General features: G+C 32.5%; 1 protein-coding gene and 1 long non-coding RNA gene across 2 annotated transcripts in view; one reads left to right on the top strand and one right to left on the bottom strand.

The window, feature by feature from the left end:
* LOC134681307 (noelin-like) overlaps positions 1 to 11,324 on the bottom strand; it is a 31,525-nt gene extending 20,201 nt beyond the window's left edge. Inside the window, exon 1 of the mRNA XM_063540876.1 lies at positions 10,427 to 11,324. Within this exon, the coding sequence (XP_063396946.1) occupies positions 10,427 to 11,078 (652 nt within the window). The 5' untranslated portion in view covers positions 11,079 to 11,324. The remainder of the gene's footprint in view (positions 1 to 10,426) is intronic.
* Positions 2,728 to 4,464, top strand: LOC134681308 (uncharacterized). The gene is made up of 2 exons (XR_010100604.1): positions 2,728 to 2,813; positions 3,364 to 4,464. It is a non-coding gene; the product is annotated as an uncharacterized LOC134681308 (long non-coding RNA).
* Positions 11,325 to 20,880: the final 9,556 nt, after the last annotated feature.

Raw genomic sequence — 20,880 nt, 5'->3', positions numbered from 1 at the left:
TAAATGGTAAATAATATACATTGTATCTCGAGGGAAATGTACACACTTAGACAACAGTGAATTTTTCATAAATATTATATAATGGTAAAAGTGTAGCATACACATGATATATATCATGTGTACTAACGATTAAACTCTGGAAGAAATATAGTCAAGCATGAATACAAATTAATGGGTCCTATTTGGAAAAAATAAATTTTCTCAGAAAGGTATCTCTTTCTTCAGAGGTTTTTATGAAACGTTCATGTCTGTTGTGCAGTGATGTTTTTTTCTTTCTCCGACGCCTGTATGCGAGACATAGTAGGTATTGCAACCCAGCGGCACCGGCGACGATGGTGTACACTCTTTGTTTGAAGCATTATATTTCATAGGTTAGACAATCTAAATGTTTCATACGATATGTTACGAAATTTCCGTCTGTCATATATCAATGTCCCGGCAACCTCATTTTCATGGTTCAGTAACTGCTTGATACATTTTGTTTTGTTAAATAAAAAACTCACTTATTATGAGTAATATGATAACTATGTTTGGTATATGGGTTCCTAGCAACATTTACATGTTCGTCAGCTAGGTACATGTAGGGTGAACCTGACCTGGACCTTATTCCATGGATCATTTATCAAAGATAAAGTTCCTTAAGCAAGACTGTATCTAGATACTATAACTAGTCAGTCATCTATATTTGCTGTATTGATTATTGAAATGATTGTAAGCTGTACATATCCACCCGATAGGTTCCGTCTGACCTTGGCCTCAATTTCATAGTTCATTGGCCTATGTATGGTGTTGTGGTTTGGTCTATTTCTCAGATGCCTTAAGCAGTAGGGTACCAATATAATGTGTATCATGTATGGAATCATTGTCAGCTGGAAATGTCCGTCTGACAGGTCTCAATTGACTTCGACCTCATTTTTATGGTTCATTGGACAATTTTTAGTTGTGTGGTTGGGTCAATTTTTCGGGCATTATAAGCAATAGGTCAATAACATGTAGTGTATGGAACAACCATGACAACTGTGGTGTCATGTCTATTTGTCGGGGTAACATGACCTTAACCTAATTGTTTGACGATAAGATGTTGTATTAAGATCTGATTCTCAGGAACTATTAGCAACACCAGAACACACCCACAAAATCGCGGTCATATACAGCTTGTGAACTGGGATGATTTTTTGTATTAAAAAGATATTATGTATGGAGAATTTCATAAAAGTATTAAAAGCCCTCTCCCTTTTTTCAAAGTCTGATATTTGTTTCCTTTCTGTTAAATTCAATATTTTTTGTGTCTCTGGTCTCAGACCAGAATTACTCTTCTCCTTTGCTACAATGCATCTTTTGGTAAAATTTGCACCGCTCCAAACATGTATTAATTGTAACTGCTTATATATAGACCATATAAGTCTAATAAAGTATGCTTCTAGGACAATCCATTAGTGCTTTTTCTTATGAGGGCATTATTAACATGCCAATGGTAGGATATGAATCTTGTATATATGACTGACCAAGGAGGTTATATTAGATATAACCTCCTTGGACTGACCGACTAAAGCTAATTTTAGGCTTAAAAACACGAAATCCCGAGATGCAGAATTTAAAGAAATTCATATCCCGAAATCGAAAAATATATTTCCGGATCCCATAAGGGTCAATCCCAAAATCCCGAGGTTCCGAAAAAGTCCTGATTCCCTCTTATCCCTACCCTACTTTCTTTTTGCCAACTCACTACTTTCAATTTCAACAATAAGTTTTATGCCCCATCTTTTGGCATTGTGTTTTCTAGTCTGCGAATCTGTGCGTGCGTTCGTTTGTTCGTCCTTCCGTCTGTCCCACTGCAGGTTAAGGTTTTTGGTCGAGGCATGATGAATAATTTATCGTGGTGGAAGGAAGAGAAGCGACACACAAAATGAGGTCTTCTCGTTTAATAGTATTCATGACAACAATCATACATTGTAGTTGTGCATTGCTAATGTTAAGTATACGTGATGTTTGTAGTAAAACCTCCATACTAAAGACTTTCAACATGATTTGAATGATAAGTAAGAAAAAGGCGAGACATTTGCACTCATATTTGGGTAATAAAATGTGTAAAATGTTGACAAAAGTACATGTACCTAAATTTCAATATATTTTTGTATCAGAGTGCCGAAGGAGCATCTTTAACATTTTGACAGGAAAATGGATATTTTGTTGAATGGGGGAATGTGTTGGGTACATTACTCATACTTTTGCCTGAGGAAGCTGCTGTTCTTTTTGAAACATGTCTTACTTGTTTTCTGGTATGTTGAATGGGGTAGGTAAAAGTATTGTCAACACAAGTCCTGTGTGTTGTTTAAAACTTAAATGAACCCTGTTTTTTAATTGTAATGTGTGTCTTCAGTTCGCTGTCTCCTAGGCATGAACCATTCATCTGTTTTAAGACTCTATGATTGATTGATTGATTGATTGCTCATGACTGGCTGAATGTCCAGTGGCAAATATTACATGCATATTCAGGAAGTTGGGAACGATTCATGCCAATCCTGATAAAAAAATAAAGAAATATGCCTGAAGAAAATTAATAACAGAGTAAGTGTTCCTGCATTTTAACTTCAAATATGACAGTTCTTGTCCATTCGTTTTTGATGCGTTTTGTTTTTTGATTTTGCCATGTGATTATGGACTTTCCAAATTGATTTTCCTCTGAGTTCAGTATTTTTGTGATTTTACTTTTTTCTTGTAGAGTGAGAAAAATTTTATATGCAACACCAGCAAAAAAGATTAGATTGTTATTCAGTCCTGACTTATACAGTGTTTCTGAAGATGGAGATTAGGTATGTAATAATGAGTTTTTAATTTGATAGAGTGTTGACTTTTAAATTGTAGAAGTTTAATGTGTTACTGTACGTTAATCCCTTTATTGTATAAAAATTCAACAACTGCTGTTCAAGTGTAGCTCGAATAATTCAAGCCCTTTCTGTGTCCGATTTTCTCCAACACGAGGTTAATGTAGCCTTCGTAGATCAGCGGAATATAACTGAATTATTCGGGTTAGTTCAAGTGCATAGCATAGCCATCTTTATCTTGCTGTATCCAGAGGCAATATATATATATATATAAGAAGATGTGGTATGGGTGCCAATGAGACAACTCTCCATCCAAGTCACAATTTATAAAAGTAAATCATCAAAGGTCAAAGTACGGACTTCAACACTGAGCAAGACTGTTATTAATGACAATTAAAAGAGTGAATAATATTATATAAACAAAATAGACACCATAAATAAAAGAAAGACAGACAGTTTCTTCATCAAATATAATAAATTTTGGTATGATAACTAAAAATGTTTGAAATTGTTTTGAATTTGTCGTTACTTCTTTCAGATCAGGCCTATCCAGAAGCAAGAAAAAGAACAACTCATAGCACGTTCATCTACAGAGAAAGACATGTTTAAAAAAACAGATTTATTTTCAATTTTAGAAAAACCTGTTGAACTTTTACTATTTCTTATCTGTTTATTTTACATTTATATGTTGATATTTTTTTTTAAATTGCTGCACAGTTTTTCTATTCAGTCCCATATAACAAAAATAGTCAGATCGCAACTTCAAATAAAATACATTTTTATGAATGTTATATGTCATTAAATAGACATGAAAGATAGAAAATTATATAGGAACACATTTTTTATGACCTAAATGTATTGTCAAGGTAAATTTATTATGTGAACATATCAAATATTATAAAAAATACTGCTGGTTTAAAATAAAATTATTCTATGTAGCCTAATGTATTCATACAGATCAGTGTATTTTTTCCTAAACAAATTTTACATATTTTTATAACCAGAATAAATTTATTCTGTGTCTCAACCTTTTAAGTTAACACAACTACAGTACTATCAAAATAGATTTATTTTATATATCATAATACTTTTAATCCACATTGAATGTAGAATAAATTTATTCTGTGTCGCCTCCTTAATATGATAACTGTACTTTCAGAATAAATTTATTTTATATATTATTATACAAGACAAAAATCACATTGAACATAGAATAAATTTATTCTGTGTCTCAACCTCACCATACAGATTACTTTACTTTCAAAATAAATTTATTTTATATATTATTATAATCATAAATGACATTAAATGTAGAATACATTTATTCTGTATCACAGCCTCAGCATACAGATTACTGGACTTTCAAAATAAATTTATTTTAAATATTGTTATAATCATTAATTACATTAAATGTAGAATAAATTTATTCTATGATTTTCTCGAACTGATAATAGATATCAAGGCTCTTTATAATAAATTTATTTTATAAATGATTATATACAGAAAGCACCATGCATTTAGAATAAATTTATTCTAAGTTGCATCATTTACGGAGAGTTGAATGAAAATGGACAGTAAAGTGTAGAATTCAGTATAAATTTATTTTGAAATGTATCAAATAAATACTAATAAAACATAATTGTCTTTGTTTTTCATGATTTTTTCTTAAATACATGGGTTATAGAATAAATTTATTACGTTCTGGTCTTATTTTGGCCTCTAATTGCACTTGTCAGAAATTAGAGTGAAAAAAGAGGAAAATTGGTTTTTTCCTTTTTTATTCTGCTCTCTGTTTAAATCAACTACAGTCTGTATACAACATTCAATGTATAAATCTCAATACTTCGAGAAATCCAACAACAAAACATATACATTACTGGTAAAAGGTCTCTGTGCAAATATACTCTTTTCTTGTGAACCTTTTGTAAAAAAGTTCATAGGTTTTACATACTCTCTAAAGTCTATAACAAAAGATTTAAATCTGTCTGAAAACCTATTCACTAAGATAGGCCAAAATAACGCTGATGGCCATTTAGGTACAACTAAAGTGCCTTTAGCTTTACATAATCGCATGTGATTTAAACACTTGCTAACTAAACAAACTGGTGGAACTAACCAGTTATTATGAGCAGACCAATCATATGCGAAAGCATCAACCCCGGAAGTATCCGGTGAATAATATCTAGAGTTAAAATAGTCTACTTTTTTGTTTTTCGAATCTGCAAAACGATCGCATGTGAATGGTCCCCATAATTTATCAAAATATATAAAAATTTGATAGGAAACACCCCAATCGTCATAATCAAAAATTTTGCTCCGATAATCTGCATAAGTATTTTTATCTCTAGGTATCCATTCAACATCCAAGAAAATATTATGTGACAAACAAATATGAAATAAGCTTAAAGCAATGTCTTGTAATTCTACTTTCATGCTACCCTTTTTAACAATATGTACTACATTTTGGTTATCTGTATAAAGTTTAACAAATTTTCCTGTTAAATCAGATTTAAAAGAAGAAATATTCTTTTCTACAGTTTTCAATTCTCTCCATGTAGAACTTTTGCTTCTTTCATGACCATCAAACATAAAATGTACAATTTTGTTATCATTCATTATAAACCCTGCTCCGGCATACTGACTAGCGTCAGTGAAAATTACACGCTGTGGTATTCTATTTATAGGTACAATGCGTTGGAAAGATAATGACTCGCATTCAAAATACCAAAATTTTAGTTCCTTCAAAATGTTGTCATTTATAGGGATGTCATCGTCCCATGCAGATCTACAACAGACTAACATATGCATATGCTTCGTCATCATTTGACAAACGTTACCAAGAGCAGGAATCATAGAAATGATTTTTCCACATATTTTAGCAATACATCTATAAGTCAAAATAGTTTTGCCATCTACTACGCTCGATATTACCAGCTTTAAAGCAAATAATTTTTTAAACGATATTTCTAAAGTACAATCTTTAAAGTTCCAAACAAAACCTAACCAATCAATATTTTGTACTGGTTCCCAGACACTCTTTTCTGTATTAGCAATAAAACCGGAAAGCAGTAAATCATTTTTTACTGTTTTCGATAATTCAAAACATGTATCAAAATTTTCTGCTGTACCCATACCATCATCTAAATAAACCACCATGGGAAATCCTAAAGATCTCCAGTATTTAACTAACACACGTACTGTCTTGGTAAATATATGACCAGCTGATGAAAGTCCAAAAGGCAAAACCGAAAAAGTAAAATAACGCACTGTATCGCCATATTGCCAAGAAAATCCTAAATATTTTTGATGATCAGGGTGAATTTCTATATGGTGATAACCAGACTTTAAATCAAATTTAAATCCAAAATCGCTAAAATTTACAAATGTCATAGCTTCTTTAACCCCTTCAAATTTAACTTTTTGTTTCTCGACAAATTTATTAACATGTCTCAAATCTAAGACTAATCTTTCTTTACCCGTACTATTTACCGACACAGTAAGTGGATTAACGACAAATGGTCGATTTACTTCTTTTATACATTCTTTAGTTAAAAGTTCTTCAATAGAATTTTCTACAAATTCTGAGTGTTTTAACGCGGATCTATTATTACTTAGAAAAATAGCCGGTGGTTCACTCAGAAAAGGAATTCTATAACCAAAATTAATAACATTCATAATAAAATCATTAGCGTTAAGTACATTTTTCCAAAACAATGCATGTTTTCTTAAATTTCCTTTCACATTTATAAGATTTTGACCAGATTTTTTCTCATACTTGTTAACAAATTGAAAACAATACTCAACTTCATCTATGTCTGTATCTGTTTTGTTACTGGGTCTTTCCTGTGTTCTGTTCCTGGAACTTTGTTGCACCAACTGTCGCTGTAGGAATCCTTTTTTCGGGGCAGTTCCTTGCAAAGTGCCCGGGCTGGTTACAATAGAAACACTTGTAACTTTCTGACTTGCCTGCTTTGGAGAACTCGGTATCACTGACTTGGCCAAGGCCACGAAAAAAACTCCTAGAATTGAATTCTCCTTTTCTGGAATCACTATTGGAAGATTCTGGTTTACTGTACGGCTTGGAACTTCTTTTACGAGAAGCCCTGGGAATAGCAGCACGCAAATCACTAGCATCTTCTTTATTGTCGGCCAACGGACTATCCAAGTATTCTTTAACCGTGTCCCATCCATGCTTGTCGGCTATCTTTAGAATTTTGTTACGCTTACGGATGATTTCCTTTTTCTGGGAAATGATTTCACTAACTTCGGAAGCGTTTCCAAGCTTTATACAACTTTCAACGACAGCAAGCCTCTCCAGACGCTCGGTATTAAACGAATATTGCACTTTAATTCCCTCACTATGGAAAACAAATTCTGGTTGATCGACACCGGTTGCTTTAACACTTTTTCCTAAACGAGCTTCGAAATGATTAATCAAGGAATGTTTTTGCTTCTCTAAAGCATTGTTTAAAGCTGACGTAAAAAGCGAAATAGCCCCGTCCGTACTTAACTCTGTTTCGTTACTATTTTCAGCATGTTGAGTAGTAGCACGGCGTTCATCATGGTCGGAGCCTTCCTCGGACATATTATGCAGAGCTTAACGTTAACTTCGTCTATCAAAGTTACTCGAGCACATCGATAATAATCAAACGTAATCAGGACTTATATATGCCTATAAAACCCCACCCGTACTACCGCCCTCGAAATATTCGTGCAGAAAACAACAGTAACATCAGACCACTTCTGATTTACATACTAGCCAAACTTGTACCACAAGTCTAAAGATAGAAATAGAATAGGGAAATTCCAAATATAACGGAATAGAAATAAATATCTGAATTTACATGTTAAACACGTGATCAATTTCCGTGCTTTTTTGTTGATTTTTTGTTGATTGTTACAGGTGACAATCGTTAAACTTCGGCTTCAAAACACGAACTTTAATTACCTGCCATATTTTCACAACAACACTGACCGATTGAAAAAAAAATTGACGATTATACGAAATTTATGCGAAAAAAATGATAAATTCGTGCACAGAAGACTAAGTTAATGATGTTTGTATGCATTGGTTCAAGAATTGAAAGAACATTATTTTTCACCGGTCACTCGTTTCTTATGACTTTAAATTTAAATGTGTATACAAGCACATTTTAAACAGAAATCGACCTCAATCAAGACTCATTTATTTTCATTCTGGATTATTTACTCTACATTTGAATGGGCAGTCGATTTGAACGGTGCATAACGTTTGCGCGCATTACCATTACATTTGCGGTCAGCTTTTGATTACATTTGCGCGCATTTTTTTGACAGGTAAACTCAGGTAAAATACAGATAAAAATACTTATTTATTTATTAATTTGTTCAATTATTTACAAGTATCAGTACCCCTTCAGTTAGTCTAAGTCGCATAAGGCAGGAAAAAGGAGATAAAGCCGAATATTTTTTTTGATTTTCGGATACAATTTAATAAGTCAAAGGTGTATGGAAATTTGACATAGCCCATTTAATTAACTTGATTAAGCTATAACGAGGTTTAAGATAGGTTTTAGAATTCAATATGAACAATATATAATTTGAATTAACAAACTATTTTCAAAATTAATAATTGATAGTCATATCTATTATGAAAATACCCCAAAAATATCGTCATTTATAATTTGATATCTCTTTATTTGTATTTTTACCCGAGATTACCTGTAAAAGAATGCGCGCAAATGTAATCAAAAGCTGTGCGCAAACGTTAAATATTTTAATACCCAAATGCGCGCAAACGAAGGGCGCCCGATTTGAAGGGGAACATTGCTAGTCTGTTTTGAATTTTATGAACGTACTTTGGTTACTATTATCATTTTTACTTTTATTCAAATGAATAGTTGCTAAAATTGATATTTCGCTCAATATATCAAAGTTTAAACACCATATACATTGCGTTTAAAAATAGCTTATTTAATAAAGAAACTCATATATACATCCCTGGCCTCACTTTCTGAAATTAAAAGTCAAACTAGCATTTTGATAACGCTTTTTGATTGATTATATATGTTACAGGCATTTTCTAAATTAAGGCATTTTGTAAAATGACTGAATTTTCAGGCAATTTAGAAAATGCCTAACCTTGACAGGCATTATACAAAATGACTAAAAATACCTAGTCATTTTGTAAGATGACTGAAATTTTGAAGCAAAATTCCACAAATTGCCTGTTGAGTTTCAGGCAATTTGTAGAAGGAGGATATCATTGAGATGCAAATGTCACAAGTTGACAAAAACACAATATCTTCCAAAGAAAATAACTAATCTATTCTCCAAAAACCATATCGGAAGGTTTTTTTTTGCCTTATGATAGGTTCTTTTAGTGAAACTACATTAAGTACTTACTCACTCTGAATTTCAGATACCAACATTGAATCAATGATTTTTTTGTCAAAATGGCAGAAAGACAAATTGTTCTGTCAATAGAATAAAATGTACAATCAAATTTTTAGAAAATCTAGATTAAATATACTTAAGTGAAACATGAAATAGAGAAAAAAATCGTTTTTATTTGACCGATTGTTGATTTTTTTTCGCAAATATGTCATGCATTTTTAAAACGTGCACAATTTGGTTATAATTCATATAGATTATTTCTACAGTGGACCTAGATTAAGAACTGAAATTTAGACTGCAGATTGAAATTGAAATGAAGGTATTTTAGACTGGACCAGAAAATACCCCTTCAGAACAGCCATATCGTTCTAAACGCATTGTCCGATCGTCTGAAAATGTCGGGGCTGGTATATCTTAACCTGATGAACTTTTTAAACCCCATGTCAGATTTGATCTAAATGCAGTTTAGAGATATATTAAGCAAAAAACTATTCACCCATATGTTCCATTTAAAGCTATGTTGGCAATGCTGTTTGACAATCAGGGATTAATGTGACAGTTTTTTAAAACAAAATACTCTAAATAAATGACAATTTTGGCAAAGTTTGGATGAATTTGACCTAGTAGTTCTATAACAGAACATGTTTGTAAAAATTAACAGATGAAGACGGAAGACATCCAACGAGACGAGAATAGGTTACTTGACTCATTTGACTAGGAGAGCTAAAAATCGACATAGAAAACACATAACAGTGTGCTTCTGTGAATTAATTGCATGTATTCAGTAAAGTGTATTCTTGATTGTTTAAGCTCTTCTTTTTTTATTAAGTAATTATCATAAATTGGTGTTCAAATCTTTCAATTGTTTTTCTTAACATTCTATTCTATAAAAACATTTTATTCTATAAAAATAATTTCAGGTATTTTGTAAAATGCCTTTCAATTTTTCCAGGCATTTTGTAAAATGCCTAGAAAGTTTAGTCATTATGTATAATGACTGAATCTTGCAGGCATTTTAGAAAATGACTAAAGTTTTCAGGCATTTTACAAAATGCCTAAATTTAGAAAATGCCTGTAACATATATATCAAACAACTTTTGCACATCTGTTGCCAGGCAATTTAACAAACAAAATAACTTTACAGCGGTCTTATTTTTAAGTAGGCAATTAACAGTACTTTCAATTGTATTTAAAAGGCGGTATATATTAATTAGGTTGCTACTTACCAGTTTTACGTTCTATTTTAGTGACATTTGCCTTTGCCAAGCTTGCCAAAATAAGTAAAACATCCTCTTGAACTTTATCATTCATAGCTAACTGACTACGGACTGATTTTTGCGCTGCTGTAGCAACGGATGACATCATCTCAACCATTTCTTTCATTTCGGCATTTAGCGCCAACATGGCGTGTTGGAGGTACGTGTACTGATTCTGTAAAGCTGCCACCATTGATTCTCTCATTAATGTAGACGTCGGCGGATACTGTTTTATATTTGTAAGATCATTCCTTAAGTCACTGTCCCCGGACGCTAACGTCGCCGTTATATTTTCTAATGTCCCCATACGTGTTCCTATGGTAGATTTCATACGCTTTAAAAGTCTCGCGGCATCTTTCAACTTTTTGGTAGATTTACTATTAAAACGATCCGGAAGTTGATTTTTCCCGTTATCGTCTGCTTCGAACCACAAATGGTCATCCGGGTCTTGAATAAGACTAATTGCACCATCTTTTTCTTTGATTGTTAGAGACACATTTTTTGAACATGATACGTAGATTAAATTATGTTCCATATCAAATTCGTATGTACAGTCGTCATTTTTCACAGGAACAACAGCAAAAACCGAACAAAATAGAGTGAATATGAAAATTCGTCGCATTTTTAGTATTTACAATATTCCCTGTTAACGAATTGGTGCTTACATTGTTCGTTCACTATCAGTACAATGATAATGCGTTGGTAACTTTGTAGAATTGATTTTACTTAGATATTGTTTCAGTTTCCACTTTTTGTTTGATTCTGACATTACCCAAAGTAAACCAAATTGTTTTTAGGCCACTTAATTTCATAACTGTTGAGGTAATTCACTTTAAGCGCCAGAACAATTACATAAATTGAAGCATATGGATTTTTGCAATTATGAATACAATTCTACTTGAAAATATCTGTCAGAGCGATTAATATCCAAATAAATTGTTCAGCCAGGAGAGTGCAACTGGGATTTAAATTATTCATTTATCTAATTAAGTTTACCAGTATGAGTATACTAGACAATGGAGAAGGTAAATACAATTGACGAAAATCGATGTCTGCTTTTAACAAAGTACGCAGTTTTACGGAAGAGTTGAGATACAAACAGTACTAATATTTTCGAACGTAAAATTATGCCACTTTAAAAGCTATATAATGTAAACATTTCCGGTCTGCATGGGTTTGTATGCATATTGACGTAATGTGTTTGATGGCTGATGTGTGGATGTTTAACGTCCAGTGACAAATATTACAAACATACACGATCAGGAGGAGGAAATGGTAATGTGATATGATTAAAAACCCTGCTTTGTACTAGAACGACACACAGAGTTTGAAGTTTAACATTCTAGTTTAAAAAGTAATAGTCAGAAGGGAGACGTGTAACCTTCCGGAAACATAATTCTGACTCTGAAGCGACCAGACATTGCTCTGTCTTAAAAATGCCACATAGAACAGCGTATACCATTTGAAGTCTTTGTTTTGACCATGCCGCGGTTCGAACCCATGACCTCTAGCACTCGAGGCGAGCTCTAGCCGATCAAAACGGTGAATCTTTGAAAATAAAGGTTTCAGAATTACCGAGTTGACGGTATTTTTTTTGGGGGGGGGGGGGGGGGGAGGGGGTGCATGTTTTGTTTTAGTATTTTTAAGGAGAGCTTGGTTTTAAGAAAATGTTTTAGTTTTTAAATTTTCTTTTCTTTTTTTTTATAAGAAGGCGAAGGCTGAAAAAAAATTACAGAACACTTTTACCTCATTATCTTTTTACGTCATCACTATTTATCAAACCGTGATAGGTAGGAATTCTTAGCACTTAAGTAATGACACATACAGTAAGCGTCAAATGAAATGTAATAAAGATATTAACACTATTTTCACACAAAGTGAAAGATATATACAATGTGTTCACATAAAATTGAGAATGGAAATGGGGAATGTGTCAAAGAGACAACAACCCGACCAAATGAAAAAACAACAGCAGAAGGTCACCAACAGGTCTTCAATGTAGCGAGAAATTCCCGCACCCTGAGGCGTCCTTCAGCTGGCCCCTAAACAAATATATACTAGTTCAGTGATAATGAACGCCATACTAATTTCCAAATTGTACACAAGAAACTAATATAAAAATAATACAAGACTAACAAAGGCCAGAGGCTCCTGACTTGGGACAGGCGCAAAAATGCTGCGGGGTTAAACATGTTTGTGAGATCTCAACCCTCCCCCTATACCTCTAACCAATGTAGAAAAATAAACGCATAACAATACGCACATTAAAATTCAGTTCAAGAGAAGTCCGAGTCTGATGTCAGAAGATGTAACCAAAGAAAATAAACAAAATGACAATAATACATAAATAACAACAGACTACTAGCAGTTAACTGACATGCCAGCTCCAGACGTCTATTAAACTGACTGAAAGATTATGATTTCATCATATGAACATCAGGCACAATCCTTCCTGTTAGGGGTTTAGTATCATACCATCATAACATATATGAGAAGAACATAACCCGTGTCATGCCACAACTGTTTTAGAATAAATGTGTTTAGTTCCGATGCAAAGACCGTATCAGTGACTCAATATTAACGCCAAAATATGCAATCTTTAATGACTTGACAACAGTATCGTAATTATATCCCTTCTAAGTAAGTCTATTCAAAGGTTTTGTTAGTTTCTGAGGTGAATACTGACACCTTTGTGCTTTATAAAGAATATTTCCATAAAAAATTGGATGTGAAATACCTGAACGTATAAGAAGTCTGCATGTTGAGCTATATTTACGAATGATGTCCTTATACCGATGATAAAATTTAGTAAATGTTTTGACTAGTTTGTGATATCGAAAACCCTGGTGGAATAATTTTTCAGTAATACATAAATTTCTCTCGTTAAAATCTAAAACATTGTTACATACACGAGCGAATCGTACACGTTGAGATATATAAGCACCGTAAGATGGTGACAAGGGTACGTCACCATCTAAAAATGGATAATTAAAATGAAAAATGAAAAATCATCCCTTTTATCATAAATTTTAGTATTCAGCTTTCCGTTAGTGATATAGATATCAAGATCGAGTAAAGGGCAGTGGTCATTGTTAGTATTAGCTTTATTTAAAGTAAGTTCAACAGGATAAATTTCATTAATATACATACTGAAGTCGTCATTATTGAGAGCCAAAATATCATCCAAATACCTAAAAGTATTATTAATTTGTTTATCAGATGTTGTTTCAATGGGTCTTTGCTTATTTTTGTCATACATTGTAACTCATAATAATACAAAAACAGGTCCGCAATAAGTGGTGCACAGTTAGTGCTCATTGGAACTCCGATAATCTGACGATATACGGAATCCCCAAAGCGAACAAAAATGTTATCTAGTAAAAATTCAAAGGCATATATAGTATCAAAGCATGTCCAATTAACATAGTTTTTTTGTATATTGCTACTAAAAAATGACCTAAAAGAGTTTGAACATATATATTCACATTCTGATTTTCTCAATGCCCATTTAATTAGGTGTGTGAATTTTTTCTTAATGAGAATGTGAGGCAATGTGGTATACAGGGTAGAAAAATCAAAACTCTGAACAGACTCAAAATCACCAATATAAGCATGCAATTTATCAAGTACTTCCAACGAGTTCTTGAAACTCCAAAAGTAATTTATTTCACTATTTTCGATGGCCTTATTTGAACAATTCATTATCAGGTTTTTAATTTTACCAAGTGTGCTGGTAAGAAGAATAGACAATTTAGTAGTTGAACAATAGCTTGAAGACGAAATAAATCTATATTTGTAAGGTTTGTTTTGTAGCTTCGGAAGCCAATATACATAGTTGGGACTTTCATTGTATTTGGCTCTGCTTGTAAAGCGGTAGCTAAAAGTTTATGCTTGTTACAGATTTCGTTTTCTGAAAATGGAGTCAGTTGGAATGTTGGTGAATTGGTGATTTCCTTTTTCAGAACCTCAATGTAAAATTTACGTCAAACAATAATAATATTATTAGCAGCTTTATTTTTAAATTGGGTTATGAAATATCTTCATTAGCAAAGACCAAAAACGTAACACAAAGAAAGAAAGAAAGAAAGAAAGAAAGACACACAGACAGACAGACAGACAGACAGACACCCAAATTTTTTTCGAAATAATGTATTGCATTTATTAGTTCTCTGACCCAATGTTTTGAACTTCCACATATATAAGTTTTTAAAATGTCAATGAATAATTTGTAGGGTTCAGATGGGTAATTGTCTTCAGGAATACAACATGATGATGTATAAATATGCTTAGCTGTGTTATTTATGAGAGGCTGGATGGGGTTTACGAAGAGAAAAGAATAATCCAATAACTACAGAAAAATATTATATGCAAACAAAATAAAGAATAGAGAAAAATAAACCAAAAGAATGGAGAAAAATAGGGTGCTGATTAAATGAAGAATAGAGAACGAACAATGAGCAAAAATATAAAGAATAGAGAAAAATTTCCTAAAAAATAATAAATGTAAAGACTTTAGACATGACGAATCAAGACCCTCATTTATTTGTTTTAAAAACACATTGGACATTTAAGGTAGTCTCGATCATCCAGTCGCTTTATTTTTCAAAGTAGAGCGTCTGGATGACATGTGATATAAAAATGGTAATTTATGACATTCGGAATAGTATCGGATTTTTTAGCTTGTATTTAAAGATAATGTCCAAGACGAATAACCAAGAAGTTGGTTATTGACTTCGGAAGAAATTATATTACGATAATACTATTGAAAAGCCCGAGTGTACCGATTGTTGTTTAAAGCTATTTATATTTTTTTTGTGACGACATACAAGTCGTGGAAAACACCAGACAGCATGGCTTCCATCACCGCGAAGGAAAATAACAGCACATCAAACTTTGGTAAGATGATATAACAACACAAACTGTTACATACATTTTAATACTAGTACAACCTGAAACATCGAGTAGTTATATTCTTTCATGCATGTCCGTGCTGCGCAAACAAGTTAATACTTATATACAATAAATGACAATTTTTGTATTAACCTGTTAACTGGGACCACTCGAACAGTCGTATACGCTATTAATACATTTTGTGGTTGATTAGTAGTATCTTTAACTTTATAAATACTTTATTGAAAAGTGCTATGAAATGTGAACTTCATCCAGGATAAGTTTGTTGTATCTGTCTGCAGTGTATAATGGAGTTCGCATGTTGATATGTGAAAAAAAAAGGAGGGAGGAAGAATGCGCAATGTTGTACACATTCAAAGGAGGGAACGCAATCCAAAACCATTAGTAGAAGAAAACCAAACAAAGTATATCTAGAAGATGCCAATTTGAACATGCACCAAATGGTCAAAATGATTTATGCTCGATTTTTTTTATAAAACAAATGCATTTAGCTTTTACAAACATATAAGATGTGGGACACGTTGTTATAAAAAGTAATTTAAATATACTGTTGGTAAACAAAGTCTGGACTGGTCAACTGGACAATACTTTTTTTGCACTTTTAAAAGGCATTTTTTCCACACTCAAAAAAAATCATAAAAGAATACATGCAATTTTGTCGGTGAATATATACCAATTGGCCTTCTTAACCTTGAAATAAAACCATGGCATGAGGAAAATACTGAAAATTCGATTTTATGCAAAACAATAGATCCAGCATCACTGAATGAAAGGGGGTGTCAATGAGGCAACAACCGGTGATCCCAGTGACATACATTACCCAAAGTAGACATCTACATGATTAAGAGGTCATAATGTAGACTAAAACAAAAATTGAGAATAAAAGTACCAAAAGGTCAACATTATACAAATAAGAAGATGTGATATGAATACCAATGAGACAGTTATCCACCCCAAGCTCAAACAAGGTAGATGTGAGCAATTATTGGCAACTGTATGGCCTTCAATAATGATAAAAATTCATGCATGATTTTGATAGAGAATACAAACAGGGAATGTGTCAAAAAGACATCAATCCAATGCCACCAATGTTTTGTGTCATCAACACAGCGAGATAATCTCGCATTTCGTAGCGGGATTCAGCTTGCACCAAGACATTTTAAAATGTATATTTACATATAATATTTTTTCCTAACATTTTGTTTTCATATATGCTATGCTGGTGAATAATAATAATAAAAAATAATATGATTTTAACAATTACTTTCTTTTGTAGACAAACCAATGAAGATTTCTGGACACAGATATTATATGTAAAATGTGAAGAATTAAAAAAAAATCTATAATACTTGAATTTTCATTGTATCATAAACAGCTCCAATTTTATAAAAAAAAAAAGATTCAAAGATTTGTTTTAATTACTGAAGCTGCCAGCAATCATATAAACATTATTCTTGACAGCAACCATAAAGCAAAAAAAGGTACACAGACATTCACGTTAGCATTGTATCTCATTTACATGTCTGACCCTTCTCAATTATTTATATGGTGTGGAGTTTTCTTAATATTAAAGGCCGAGCAGTGATTATATTTACGAACATCCATGTCATTTGAACTATGCTATGTTGTTGCCTCAACTGCAATCATACCAATCTCCTTATTTTATATAAAAGTTCACATGTACAGGAGAATTTTTGTGAAGCTGCCCTTTAATACACGATGGATATTGGAATCGAACTCGTATTACGTGTGAACTCAGTATAATAGTTTGTAGTAGGAGAATACACTTTTCAGGGTTTTTTTTTACAAGTTATCATGCAGTATTTGATAAATCCCATTCCATCTTGTCCATGTGATTGATACAAACATGAATTCAAAGAGTATTAAATTGGGTTTCATGAATGGCTGGTTAACTTATGTATTTCTTCAGGGACACGGAGACTGGCAAAGTGGTATTGTGTGCATGAAGATTGGTCCCGAAATGTTTTTCCCCAAAAGGATTAGGCGATATAGATTATTGTGAAACATTTAGACTATTCTGTTGTTTGCAATTTTAAGATCAATTAATTTTGTAAATAAAAATTGAGTTGGCTCATTGTATGATCTCACTGATCTGCCAGTACATGTAATAAGTTGTTATGGAGGATTTTCTACATTGAAATCTAAGTATTTGTATGAGTTGTTTTTTCTTTCCATAAACGTAACTTGATGTGTGCTTTTCGAGTAAGGTAAGTGCGTCAGATATCTGAAAGATTATATAAAAAGGAAAGCATAGATTATAACAAGGATTTGCAGAAATAAGAATAACGAGACAAAACTAAGAAAAAAGGGGGGAAAATAAAGAATACAGACTAATGTGGGTTCAATATAGATCAATATACCGACTGTAGGTTGCTTAACGTCAAGTGGCAAATATTTCATAGAATAGAGAGAAAATGCTAAAATACAAAAATTTAGAAAAATGGCATTTTATAGAGAATATTAAACGTGGTGTGTTATAATATACAAATAGATTGGTTTTTGGGTTGCTTGGTTATCGTCTTGTGGTAAATAATGGTAATGTTCAGGACGGAAAAACGACAATAAATATAAAGATGAGGTCCTACCTAGATTATAGGCCGTTCGGGATACTGTGTTACATGTCGGAGAAACTGTAACTCATAAAAAAATTAGGGTATATTGTATGGCTTTATGTACAACGGTCCACCTGTACGGATCCATGGGCTCTCTAAAAAAAATTAGCGCACAGCGGAGCGTGGTATCCCCTATGTACACAAACAGTGGCGGATCCAGACCTTGTTATAAGGAGGGCACTCTACAGTCATGCTACATTGTTTCCCTATATAATCAACCAAATTTTTCCCACGAAAAAAAATCCTGTCTTAATTCTTAATTTTTTTTACATGTGTCACAAAATTCAGGAAAAAAGACCACCGCTAATTACATTTTTTGGTCGTTCTTTTAAAATTGCCAATCTGCAAGTTTGGCAAAATAGGGTCAACTACAAAATGTCAGTTTTAATAATCACATAACTTTTAAACATGTAACGTTACACTGTTTACCGTTTGTATTTTTAAATATAATGGGGATAACGGAAGTGCTATTTATAGAAATGTTCTATATTTAATTATTTGTTACGCCCCCTATAAATATCTGACCAGTCCGGTTAATCACCCCAGACGCTATATTTGAATATGCGTCTGGGTTATCGAGACTACATTTAAGGAAGCTCGCTTTTCACGTTTTGGAATTATGGTAAGGTTTTTGAAATCATCTGGTTTTATCCATTTAAATGCCTCAACCAATTTTGCCCTGTGTCCCTCATTTTTCTTTTTATTGTTCTTTTACATGTATAATGATAAGCTAAAATTGAGAATGGAAAAGCTGTCTGTTAGAGACTTATAAAATTCTAATTATTCTCAATTAGTTTTTGAGGATTTAACTTGTCAATGATAAAGCTATGAAAAGTCAAGAGAGAACATTATCCCACCAGAATTTTAATGGCTATTATCTCGAAAACAAACACGGTGACCAATATATTTTTTTTTGCTCTTTTGATTCATTCATTAATCCTCTAACAATATATGCTAGTGTTTTGAAAAGTAATTTATTTGAAACTGACTCTCTTAAACAAAATACAAAATAAATTGATGCGAGTAAGTTATGAATAACATTATTAATGGTTTAAGTTTCTTTAGTCCTAAAATCATTCTCCCGGTTTATTATATAATTTATTATATTTTAAATGTTATTTGTTCATAATGATGCACAATGAAACCAGTGTAACGAAAATCGGTCACAGCTAATTTATCTTGACGTTAAATGCCAGTTTTCTTTTCCTATTAATTGTGTTTATATGTGTTTATAAGTTTCTTCAAAGTCGGAGCACCATCTGTTACTTAAAACACCCCTAAAGTTGGTATAATCTTTATTTTCAACCCTCGAGACAGAGAAACTTTGTCAGTTATATGTGAACCCTTGAAGTGATAACATCAGGGATTATTTTCCAACTGGTAAGTAGAGTGGATTCCGTGATTTCAAAGAATATTCAAATAGTGTTCGAATTTATATGTGGATATTGCAATAGTGATTGTGATACAATGTATAAAGTGAATCTGATATATATATCAGTGGTTATTGTATTAATGAGAATTCAAGGTGTATTCTTGTTGGTGTTGCAAGTTGTACTATGTGGAAGTGTGAATACTTCATAGATTTGTATTAGTGAGAATACAAGTTGTTTACTTTCTGGTGTTGCAAATTGTGGAAGCAATTTAGTGAAAGTGCACTGTGTTAAACCTTACGGTAAGTAACTAGTTGGATAATATTCATTGTGTGGGACCTCAAAGGAATAGTTAATGCGTGAGTAAAGCTGTGTTTATATATATATATATTCCTTGTGCATTGAGGGATTTGTGCAAGTGTAAATGTGTCATTGTGTTATTGCGGTTAATTGCAGATTAACAAGGTGATATTAAGTATTGGTGGACGTTGTAAATAGAAGTTGTATATATGTGATTTTGTGTTCATACGTTTTGTGTGATACGTACTTGATGCATGTTGCAAAGTAATCTGTTGGTGACATTGTGTAATAACGGGCCTTATGCATGTTGCATAGTAATATGTTAGTGACATTGTGAATCAATCGGTCTGATACATGTTGCAAAGTGATTGCATAGTGACATTGTGTTTATATATTCTGTTAGATACAGTGTGTGTATGCATTGTGAATGAGTTTCTTCACCTTGCATTTTGATTTATGTGCATTGTACTGTGTATATAGTTTTTGTTATGAATCAATTTAAGGATGTGTTAATTGTTTTGAAAAGGACAACTGTTTGTGGTGAAAAAATTAGTTGAACACTTGAAATCCTGATTTATTCAGATACGGATCCATTGATCGCCCGGTTACTCGTTACACCAGTATCACACGGCTAAAGAAATTTTTAAAAGAAAAAGATTAACAGAAAACGAAAGTATAAAATGAAATATGTGTTTTTTTTTTTTTACATCTGATAGACAAAGAGATTGATCGTAGGTTACTTAACTTCCAGTGGCAAGTATTTCATGTATATTCAAAACAAAGACAAATTGATAATAAATCCAAATATTTTCTTCATAGTAGGAAAGGAATGAAGGGCTGTAAAATGACGAACTTGCTTTTGTTCTCTTAATATGAAGCAGATTTCATACACAATTTTCTCCATAACACGAAGAATGAGCATTTTGAAGAGGTCTTTATTTTCATTTTATTATATATTGATGATGTCATTCAATAACCTACAGTTCAGTGAGTGCCTGCATTTAATAAAGTGAACTTAAGAATAAAGATGCTACTGAAACTAGAAGGTTTTCTTCATAGCTTTATCCCTCCCGTGGTATTGACACAGGTGAAGGACTTCAAACTAAAATTTATGGCTCGTGACTTCAATTTTCCTATTTTCAACTTCCACTTTCTCATCAGTAACATACCCTCTGTCTTATCTCCTTTCACACTTTACCAACTTCATTAA

The sequence above is a fragment of the Mytilus trossulus genome, chromosome 8, assembly GCF_036588685.1.
Source record: "Mytilus trossulus isolate FHL-02 chromosome 8, PNRI_Mtr1.1.1.hap1, whole genome shotgun sequence".
Classification (NCBI taxonomy): domain Eukaryota; kingdom Metazoa; phylum Mollusca; class Bivalvia; order Mytilida; family Mytilidae; genus Mytilus; species Mytilus trossulus.
The sequence above is the reverse complement of the archived record's forward strand: the minus strand, read 5'-3'. Positions and strand labels throughout refer to the sequence as shown.